The sequence below is a fragment of the Fukomys damarensis genome, unplaced genomic scaffold, assembly GCF_012274545.1.
Source record: "Fukomys damarensis isolate Sample0158 unplaced genomic scaffold, DMR_v1.0_HiC HiC_scaffold_11, whole genome shotgun sequence".
Classification (NCBI taxonomy): domain Eukaryota; kingdom Metazoa; phylum Chordata; class Mammalia; order Rodentia; family Bathyergidae; genus Fukomys; species Fukomys damarensis.
The window spans coordinates 9,405,801-9,416,604 of record NW_022900923.1 but is presented as its reverse complement, the minus strand read 5'-3'; the positions used below and the strand labels follow the sequence as shown (position 1 = coordinate 9,416,604).

Here is a 10,804-nt window from a genome sequence, read left to right as displayed (position 1 = left end):
CCCCCCGCCGGGCCTCCCGTCCCCCGCGCGCCTGCCGCCGCCGGTCATGTCAGGATGGAGATCCGGCAGCACGAGTGGCTCTCGGCCTCCCCCCACGAGGGCTTCGAGCAGATGAAGCTCAAAAGCCGCCCCAAGGAACCGTCGCCGAGCCTGACCCGAGTGGGCGCGAACTTCTACAGCAGCGTCAAGCAGCAGGACTACAGCGCCAGCGTCTGGCTCCGGAGGAAAGACAAGCTGGAGCACGTAAGGGCGGCTCGCCCGGGCCTCGACCGGCACCTGCCACCGTCCCCCTTCCTGCGGTGGTGGCCGGTGCGCGCGGGGCGGGGGGGTACAGGGTCCATGGAAATCTCCAAAGAGGAGATGGTCGGCGGAGGGGGCGTGCGCGTCCTTCGCTGCCCCAGGCTTCGCCTTCTGCACTTTGTTGCCCTCCTGAGCTGGCAGCGGGAAGGAGTGGGGAGGCAACACTGCCCCTCACCCCCAGACTCCCCGGCGGCTCCTCGCTGTAGGGTTCATTTGCACTGTGTTCTTGGGGGGATCTGCGGGACGAGCTCAAAGTAGAACTGACACAAACGCGGCTCCCAGGAACGCTGCGAAGCACTGTAACGGGTCGTAGAGGGGCGTTTACTCGGGTCTTTGGCGCTGTTTCACTCTGTCCAGAAACTACCATTTAATGAAACCATGAAGTTGTGTTACTGGCGACGCAGCTTGGGTTTGCGCACAAGCCATTAGAGTTTTCTGCGGAGTGTCCGCTGGGATGAGCAGTTGGTGATCTGATCGTTACTTGCGCCCAGCCGGGAAGAGATTTGTGGGTTGCAAGGAGAAAGGGGAAGAAGGGGATCGCCCTGCGCCCCAGAAACTGGCCACGGTGGGTGGGAACCTTCGAGTGAGGAGCGCCACTGGCTTCACGCAAAGTGTTAGGAGCTCTGGGGTCAAGCCCCTAAGGCTGGCCATTCTGAAAGAAAAAAAAAAGCCTTCTCATAAGGCGTTTTATGGATCCACAGTTGCAAATCTGATCCGTCAGCATCTCCTGAAACCAATTGTTAAAATGAAACTAAGGGAATTATCTCAAGAATACAGCACCACTGCAGGCTCCGAATTGAGTCGGTTAATGGGATGTGGAGGTTTCCTTGTATTTGGGTCCCCGCGCTGATCGTGATAGAAAGATGAAACCCCAAACTCCTGGAACTCATAAGTCTCCGACTGCGGCGCCAACCTGAACACTGCCTGCTTTTCGTGGGCATCGCCACACCACTGGCTCCCGGGAGGAGGCGTGCAAAGGGGTTTCTCCTGTTAGAGCCTGAGAGTCTGCTCATCCAGGTTCTGATTAAGTCATTGAAATTACTAATTCCAAAGTCCGAATTTAAAGCTTTGAGTTGAGTAACAGGCTCTGTCTTGTATTTAGAGAGCCTATTGCTGATGCCAAGAGCATGCTCAGATTCTTCAGGCTGTGTAAGAAAGTAGCTGAAGGAGATTCCCAGGACAGCAAGTTGTTTGAAAGGCAGCAGCAACACTGATTTGAAGTGCATGCTTCAGAATTAGCCAAGGGACCCGTTATGGGTTTGGGGCTGGGAAGGGAGCATCCTCATGTAATTTGGTTCTTTATGCTGTTGATTTCAATGCCAGGGAAAAGTGGTCCAGCCTTAGTATGGTGGTAGAACATGTTTTCATTTCAGCTGCACCTCAAGTGTGTGTTCATTTGCAGCTTGTGCTTTCAGCTGATCTATTTCCTTTATTCGCTTAGTGAAAATCAATAGTGCAACCTTCCATGACTGTGGCTTCTTGAGGCACAGATGCTGCATGCGTCTTCATTGCTTCGCGTTTAGCTTTTCATTCAAAGTAAGCAGGTCTACCATGGCAGCCTGGTCTTTCTGCCTGGGGAAAGGATGCTGGGCTCTCTGGGGGTTCGAGACCCCCGTAATCTGGTTGTTTGAAAACACGTGTGCATCTCTGCTTTCTTCTTCACTGGCATGCATTCATTTAAAAAAATGAATCGGCTCATTTGGTATTCACATCGGCATACCAGTTGTTTAGCTTTCTTAACTACAGTTTATGAGAGATGTGTATTCTGATGTTTTCCTCTGTACTCACTTTTAATTAGACATTGGGCTTTGCTTCAAATGAATTTTGTTATATTCTCCTGCCCCTTTGAAATACCCATATTTTTAATGAATTAACATTTGTAAAAGCTGTAAAAATGAAAGTCAGATGAAGACATACATTTCATTTGAATTCGGGTTCTTAGTATTTGTATGTCATGTTTTCTATGCCACGATGATGTTTATTTCTAACTCAGTAAATCTCAATACTTGAGATTTAAAAACCTGTAATAAATGTAACCTAGGTACGTGGTTGCTACACAAAGCATGAAAATGTGTTGACTTCATTATAGACAATATTCTGAACCTTTGTGGTGCCTTCTGGTTTGATGCTGCAGGGATTAGGATGAGCGTGTTGTAGGAATTCAAAGGTGACTGATGGTGGTTTTAAAAACTCCTTTCTGATCTGTCTAATCAAGTGGATGACCACCATTTTTATTATGTTGAGAAAATGAATTAATTATGATGAAGATCATATGCCTGAAAACAGCCTACTCAGTTATTTTGCTGATGCTTTAAAAGCCAATCTCAGTATTAAAGGAATAAATAAATTATGGCTTCAAATGACACACGTATTTGGTCATCACAATAACGGGATTCCCTGAGATGAAATGTGGCAGTGTGTGGATTCCATCCAGACTTCAGAGTCCTGGCTTAATGTGAAAGTCAATAACAAGATGTAAAGTGACAGCTAAAGAATATGTTTCCACCCACTTTGCTAAAAGTGAGAATAATTTATCACTGCTTTGTTTTTTTCTGGTTTAAAGGCTACTGCATGAATCGCCAGGTTGGATAAGAGGAAAGGGACTGGTTGAGGATTGGAATACTTCCAGTAGATCTCTAGGTACTATTTCTGAAGTTGGTTGGTTGACGCTGAAGATGAACAGCTATTAAGAAGTGAATGTATGTAAGAAATTCTTCCATTCCTAAATTATGCTCAGAAGGTACAAGGGAATTGTGTTCTGTTCCTTGAATTTTAGACCCTGAACTTACTTGCACATTTTAGGAAGAAGTAAAATTGCTGGCTACATGCAGAATGTTGTCTTATTAGCTACAAATAATGCTCTTGGCTCTTGGAGCCTTTTGCTTCCTGCTCTGCGTCATAATGCCTGTGGCTTTCGGAGGCCTTGAGCTTGGGAAGGACTGAAAGTCTTATTATTTGCGGAATCCCATGTTTCTCTTAGGTATAATGTCAAAATGAAGACATTATGTTGTAGCAAAAAAAAAAAAGCAGAAGGGGCAAGATACTACTCCTAAGCCCCGATTGCTTGATCCTGAATGGGTCACTCTGAGGATAACTGGGTTTGACCATCTCAGAGAAGAGCATGACATTAAGCTGGTGGCCATTTGCACTGTATGTCCTTTTTGAACGTTTTGTTTTTATGATATTTGTGTGTGTGTTTTAGAAAGCACTAGAGATACAGAAGCCAAGCTGCTTGGTTCTCTGATTTTATGCCACCTGTGGGTGTAAAGGTTTCCTGCTGCAGTTTATGGAGATCAGGAAGCCTTGTTTTCTTTCCTGTATATTCAGTTGGCTTTTGCTAACCGGTGGCTTGAAAGTGGGGGTTCTGGTTAGACAGAGTTTCGTTTCGACTTTGATTCTATTTCATATTAACTTTGTGACCTTAGGCAAGGACTCACAGTCACCAAAATGCACATTCCCAGTTCTCTTTAGAGAAATAGGAGGTTTGCTGCAATGTTTCAATGGGACAATCCACGTCTATACTACAGGAGCAAACTGTCCCCAAATGTCAGGGGCCCAACACAGCATAAGTGTGTTTCCCTCTCGCTTCTCCTCTGTGCAGGTTGGTGGGGTGGCCTCCTTTTCTTAATTAGCGGGCCAGAGGGAAGCTCCATCTAGGTGCCTACTTTCATGGTTACCAGGGCCGCTTTAGGGAAATTGGTGGATTGAGCGATGGCTCTCAGTGCTTCCACCCAGGGGTGATCGATCCATCCATAAGGCTGGCGCTGATTGACCAAAGAAAGTTTTAAGCGAAGGCTCACTCCCAAGGGGATGGGAAAGGCGCTCCAGCTGAGACGCACAAGGAGCAGAAACAGCACCCCTTGCCAGGCCTCACTAGGACTGCAGCGGAACATTTGCACGCAGTGCTGTGTTGGACTCACGTAACTGTTCAGCAGCGGTGCCTGGAGGTGTAGTTCTGTCTCAGTTTTGCCTGTCTCTCTGCCTGAGCCCTCTCACTCCACCCAGAAAGATCCCGGGCTTCACATTTGAGATCAGTATTATATACATTTGAGATCTGACTTATAGTCCCAGACCTATGGATCCTTTGACCAGGAAGGCCCTCTCACTTGCTGTGCGGGGCCTGCTGAGCTGGCTCTTTGTATGGTTTCCACCCTCTGGTGACCTGACTCTTCCTGGACAGTGGCCTTTTGCTCACTCCGTGTCTGGTCATTTTGAGGCTGAATCTTCTGGTCCTCGTGCTCTCTGCTGGCCTGTGCAAGGAAAGCCTAGCTCTTTGCCTTGTCCTCAACCTCTGCCCTCGCTTCCAGCTTGCACTGGTGGAATTAGATTGAGCGTATGTCATTAATCTGGAAGATAGCTGAGATGGCCTATTTAAAATGGGGAGAGAACGCCAAAGGGAGACTTGGTAAAGGGTAAACACTAGAATCCTTAATGTGAACCTTAGTGATGTCTTGGTTTAATAAGTGTGTCACACTTAGAATATAGTTTCCTCTAAGTGTGAATTTGCACCTGCTTTACTTGATTTTATATTACCAGTGTATTGTAAATAAATGCCAAATACACACTCACCTCCTGGAATAAATTATTCCCATGATGTTCAAAGAATAAAGAGCTGCAGTTGTCCCCGCTCATGTTATATAATGTCATTGCTGTCCCACGGAGCAGACCAGTGAGGCATGGAGAGACAGAGTTCAACCTAAGGGAACGAGTTTTTAAAGTGTTCCATTAGAAAGCAAATAAACAGTCTGGCAAACACTTAAGAAGAGTAACAGTGACCATGATTATTTCGTGCGATTTTTAGATAAACAAAACAGATAGTTCTATACAGGGCAGTATTGTTAGCTTCTCTAACTCATCAGTGGAGAATATCTTCTAATGGATCCCGGTGTTGTGTCCTTTGATTGCACCTGTCCCTGTGACAATTAACAAGCATTTGCCCACTCCTGGCCTCCTCTCATTAGGGGCTGATTGGGCGGTTTGTTTTGAAAGAAGCTTTGGCTTCTTGAACTCAGTTTAGTGAGGCTCATTGACTTATTTTAATGTAATTAGAGTCTGTGATATCACATTCGATATATTTAATTTGAGAAGCTCAAGATTATGGGATTTAAGATGTTGTTTTCCTTCTCCGATTCCATATAGTAATCACGTACCAGTTTGTGGCTAGTTTTCCTAAGAGCTTCTACGTCTCTTTACACAGTTCTATGGGTGGCTCAGGCTTAAAGCTACACAGCATTTCCTAATGTTTCTGTTTCAACTCTACAGATCAAGAAATCTGACACATCTTTTGAACTTCCAGTAATGGCAGTAGCTATAATATGTTCTCATACCTACTTGACAGATAGATGGCATAGACAGACAGCTAGCTCTGTGTTACGATCTCACGCCAGAAATAATTGCTTAAACTCTGTTTACTGGGGACATTAAAGATCCTGAGTTGCCCAAGACTCATATATGCACAGGTGATGGTGTGGGAGCTTGGGGTACAACAGAAATGTTAAGGTGATGTCAAACTATGATAGTTAAAGAGACAGACTTTTTAGCCAAAGAAAGTACATTCTGGTTTTTCTGAGAAAAAATAAGCCCAACTTTTAAAACCACAAATCAAGCTCTTAAAGAAGGATTTCAGTGAAGAGCGTGGCACTCTTTCCCAGGTGCCCTGGCCTGCGTTGGAAAGTCGTACCGTTGCCTGGCATATCAGACAGGTCTGAATTGAAATACCTGCCTGGTTTTCTTGGAACTGAGGTTCATGACCTTGGGTGATGGATATGTTTCTTTATTCTCCAGAGTAGATAGTGAGCCTTGTGAACGCAGTGTTTCTCTGAAATGTGGTATTACTGTGCTCCTACCAAAAGGATCCAGAGTAACATGAGTTAAACTGAGGTGGGATTCACTGACATCAAGCAAACAAAAACAACTAGCTGCCAAACTCACCAGTTGACAGATTTGGTGAGAGCATCTTTTGTGTGAAAGATGCTGTTAGGAGACTATGAGTTTAATTCAGTGAACATTTATCTGACCTATCCTGTGTTCCATCCGTTGGGGAATATGCTAAGACTGCAGGTCCTTTTCCCTTGAGATGTTTACAGTTTTATAAATACAGTTATAATATGACCATATTACAATACTATATAGTACATATTATGTACATTTCTATTATATTACAATATGTATTTTGTACATATTGCATATGTATTATATGTATATTGCATTATACATATTACATATATTACACAATAATGTATTATACATAATACAGACAAAAGCAAAATAGTGTAAGACTACTACTTTCAAGGGTCTCATTGGTTAGACAAAGAGAAACTACAGTTAAAGTAAATAAGGAAAGCTGGGCGTGGTGGCACACACCTGTAATCCCAGCACTGGAGAGGCTGAGGCAAGAGGATGGCTGTGAGTTCGAGAGCAGCCTGGGCTACATTGTGAGTTCCAGGTCAGTTTCAACTACATAGTGAGATCCTGTCTCAAAAACCAAAAAAAAAAAAAAAAGTAAATAAGGAATACTGTTGTGTTCCAGCAATGCAAAGTTGACATAAAATTTTTAAATCAATTGTAATTTATCAATTATAATTAATCATGTTCACAGACTAACTTACTATCTATAGTTAGATGAAGAAAGAGCATTTGATTATTTGATGAAGCCATGCACCTATGCATGATAAAGTTTTCAGTGAACTAGAAATAAAAGCAAACTTTAGTATTCTGATAAAAGATTTCTTTAAAAAGAACCACAATTCATGGTGAAATATTGAAAAATCATCTTCATGGATTATGAGTGGGAGAAAGATATCCACCATCATCACTTCTATTCATTGTTGTATAGGAAGTCATAGACAATGCAATAAGGCAAGATAAAAAATAAAAATATTTGAATTTAAAAAGGGGAGTAATCAAATTGTATATCATATTGATATATGGTGTGACTGTACATTTGAAAATCCAGAATTAACTACAGATATGCTTGATGAATTAATTTCACTGAATTTGTCAGAGAACTGAATACAAAGTCAATATGTAAAATTAAGTTAAAAAACAATTCCACAGTAAAAATAAAAACATTATCGTTTATATTAGCATAAAATTGCAAATATCATACTAGGAATGTAGCTATTAAAAGCTGATAAGACTTCTTTTTTGACTCTAACTCTGACTGATCCACAGAGCAGAACTAATTCCAGTTAAAATCTCAGCAAATTGGCAAGTGCATATTTCTGTATTACAAACGGATTCAAACATTTCTGTGGAAAGCAAAGGGCAAAAGCCAGCCAAGACCATCGTGAAGAAGAACACGGTTTAAAAGGCTGCTTCCCAAGATCACAACTTGTTATAAAATTAGGCTAGTTAAAATAGTGTGGGTGTAGTGCAGAATAAGCAAATCAGTTGATAGACTAGAGAGTGCATCAGCAGACCTGTGCATGTTTAGGCACTGGATTTATGACAGAGTGAACTGAAGTACAGTGGGAATGAGGTGGTATTTAAAAAAAAACAAAGGGGCTGGACCAGTTGTGTATCTGTTATTAAAAATGCATTGTGATTTTTCTTTCACACCATCCCCACAAATAAGTTCCATATGAATGATAGACCGAGATTATAGAGTCAAACAGTGAGACCTCTCGAGAACAGTATACTAAAAAAATTATTCATTAACTTGGACCAGGGAAAAATCCTTCAGCAGTGCTTATGACCCGCATTTATTACAGTTAATAAACTAGACAAATGTGAAATCATGTGCACCAAAGACATGTACACAAATTTTTATTCAAATGTGAGTATGAAAACACAGTAGTACATTAATGAGCGTGAGGACTTTGAAAACACCAAGCTTTATACTATAAGCAAAGAGGAGATATTTGAATAGGTGCTTTATTTAAAAAGTCCAGGTATTAGAAAATAGCACTGGCATGCAGTGTTGAGGAATGAGAGCCCGGAGTTGGAGAGGCCAGTGGAGGGCATCTCTTAGTGGCTCAGATGAGTCTAGGGAAGGAAATAACAAGGAGGCAGTGAAAGTAGAAAAAGTGAGGCAGCACACATGCAAGATGTGTTATGAAATGAGAGGCCTTAGGACTTGGTGCTGGAATGGGTGTAGAAAGTGTGCACAATCTCGTCTGTTAAACAGGCATGTATTGAGTGCCAAGAATGTGTCACAGATTTCAGTTGGCACGATGGATTCAAGAATGAACAGGGAAAATTTTAAAAGCTCCTTAAGAGTTGGAAGTCTGCCCTGTTCATCTTGGTATCTTGGACCTAAGCCATTATTATTGTCTGGATCCATATTATCAATATCATTATGATCATAATTAACATGAACATTCCATCATCCTCTCTGCAATAAACTAAGAGCTTCAGGCTTTGGAAAATTCAAATGTATAGGATAGGACCTTTGACCTCAGCTTGGTTATGATCTATTTGGCTTTCAGGACTCAAATTACATTTTGTCATCTCTAAACCCCAGCATGGTTGGGTGTCCTTCTTGTGTAGTCCTGTAACATTGTGAACAGGCATCCCCTTTGGCATGTGACATACTGTTGTTGTTGTTTTTTTAATTGCTCAAAGTAATTGTCTGTCTTCTGCCCTCAGTGGAAGGCCGGAGGACCATGATGTCTTAGTCACAACAGTGCACAGTGCTCTTAATGCCCAGCTCAGAGCCTAGTTGACACTCACCTTTAAAGCACAAACATCTTCATGCTTTAATCTGTGATTTGCATACTTTCTTAACTTCACTGTAGAAAGAGTGAATTGAATGAATTGGTGCTTAGTGAGGCGGAACTCACACGCCTGAGCTGAGGGATTGGTGGCTTCTTATCCTACTTGCCAGGTAAACACTGGAGATGTTAAACACAGCATGGATTCAGTGGAAACATCAGAAGTGCCGCAAAAACTACCGAGAAGGCGTTCGTGCGGTTATGATTAAATGCAAGAAGATATACTGAGGCTGAATCCAAACCATCATGCGGGTTGAGATTCCACTAAATATTTTAATGCTGGGGAAAGGAAGGTTTCCTAGCCACTTTAGGAATATTTCTATTACTGTTTATGAGTGGACTGTTTTGTTTTCTGTGTATCTCAATTTTAATTATTCAAGAGGCAGCATTAACTTTTTAAATTTTCTCTGAATATTTTGCTCTGACTTCTTGCTCTGCCTGAATCTGCTGGTTCATTATTTAGCTCCCACCCTGCTCCGACTGAATATGCATAATCAGAGACCCAAAGACACTGCAGTGGGGAACGTGTCAAAACTGCCAAAAGCTCTTTAAAACCTGCCAGTGTTGATCATTAAAAGTCTCCTCCTACTTTGATTTCCTGTTTCGGTGTTTTCAAACATTTTTCATTCCCTGAAATTTTCATGCTTTAATCTGTGATGTTGCATACCTTCTTAAAATCTGTCCCATGATATTCTTAATAATATTTAAAATAAGTTTCTTTCATTTTGGAATAACTTTACAGAGTTACAGGAAAGATTTGTAAAGATAAGACAAGCATTTCCTGTACACGTCTCACTCAATTTCAGTTTTCCCTAATGCCTCGCGTCTTCACTCCAGACTTTATTCAGATTTCACCAGTTTTTAAACGAATGCCCTTTTTCTGTTCCAAGACCCCATCCAGGACATGATATTGGCATTAGTTGTCACGTGTGCTTAGTCACCTCTGGTCTGTGACACTTTCTCATCCTTTCCTCATTTTTCATAACTGGGGTGATTTGGGTGGGTTTTGGAAAAAAAAATACCAGAGATGACCTGCCCTTGTTATGTTATCATTGCAAGAAGTACATGCTAGCCTCATGCTGTGACTGCTGATCTGGCCACTTGGTTAAGTTAGTGTGGCAGCTTTCTTTACTGTAAAGTTATCGTTTGTTCCTTTCCACACTCTGATTGCTGGAAATTAAGTCTCACATTCCTGCATTCGGCAACATCTGGACCAGGGAGTAACTCCATTTGTTATTATTAAGATTTAACTCTTCTCCCCCAATATTTATTTATCCAGTGCTTTATTTAGATCTGTAGAACACTTGAATATTTGTTTTATCCTTTGGATATAATCTGATTTCCATGCTACTTATTTTGTTCCTTGAGTTGTTTCCTGATTTGGCTGCTGGGAGCACTTTCAGGTAGATTCTTGCAGGCCTAGCACATGCCTGAATGCTTTTAATTTGGGGGAACTTCCTTTCTGATAACTACAAAATCCTTCAGGCTCATCTTGTATGTTTCCTACTCTTTCTTACTGTGTTCTTAAAGATACTTTGCATAAGCATTCTCAGCCCCAGATGAGTGTGTTTTTAAAAGGCTCTGGTAAGAGAAGTAATCATTTAATATATTCAATAAAAACTCAATACACGTAGCTTGATAAAAATAAAAATTTTATTTGAACTTACTTTAAAACTCCTGAAAATATCCTTAATTATAATCCTGGTTTTAAAACGCTCATTCACAAGGTGGCAAGAGGCAGGCTTGCTTGCTTCCTTGCTTGCTTTTCCCTTTTTTTTTTTTTTTTTTTT

General features: G+C 41.8%; 1 protein-coding gene across 2 annotated transcripts in view; it reads left to right on the top strand.

Annotated features, from left to right (window-relative positions):
* Positions 1 to 11: 11 nt before the first annotated feature.
* Positions 12 to 10,804, top strand: part of Pld5 (phospholipase D family member 5) — a 307,043-nt gene continuing 296,250 nt past the window's right edge. For both annotated transcript variants that reach the window (XM_033762051.1, XM_010642582.3), the window contains exon 1: positions 12 to 243. In XM_033762051.1, the coding sequence (XP_033617942.1) occupies positions 55 to 243 (189 nt within the window). In that variant the 5' untranslated portion in view covers positions 12 to 54. The remainder of the gene's footprint in view (positions 244 to 10,804) is intronic.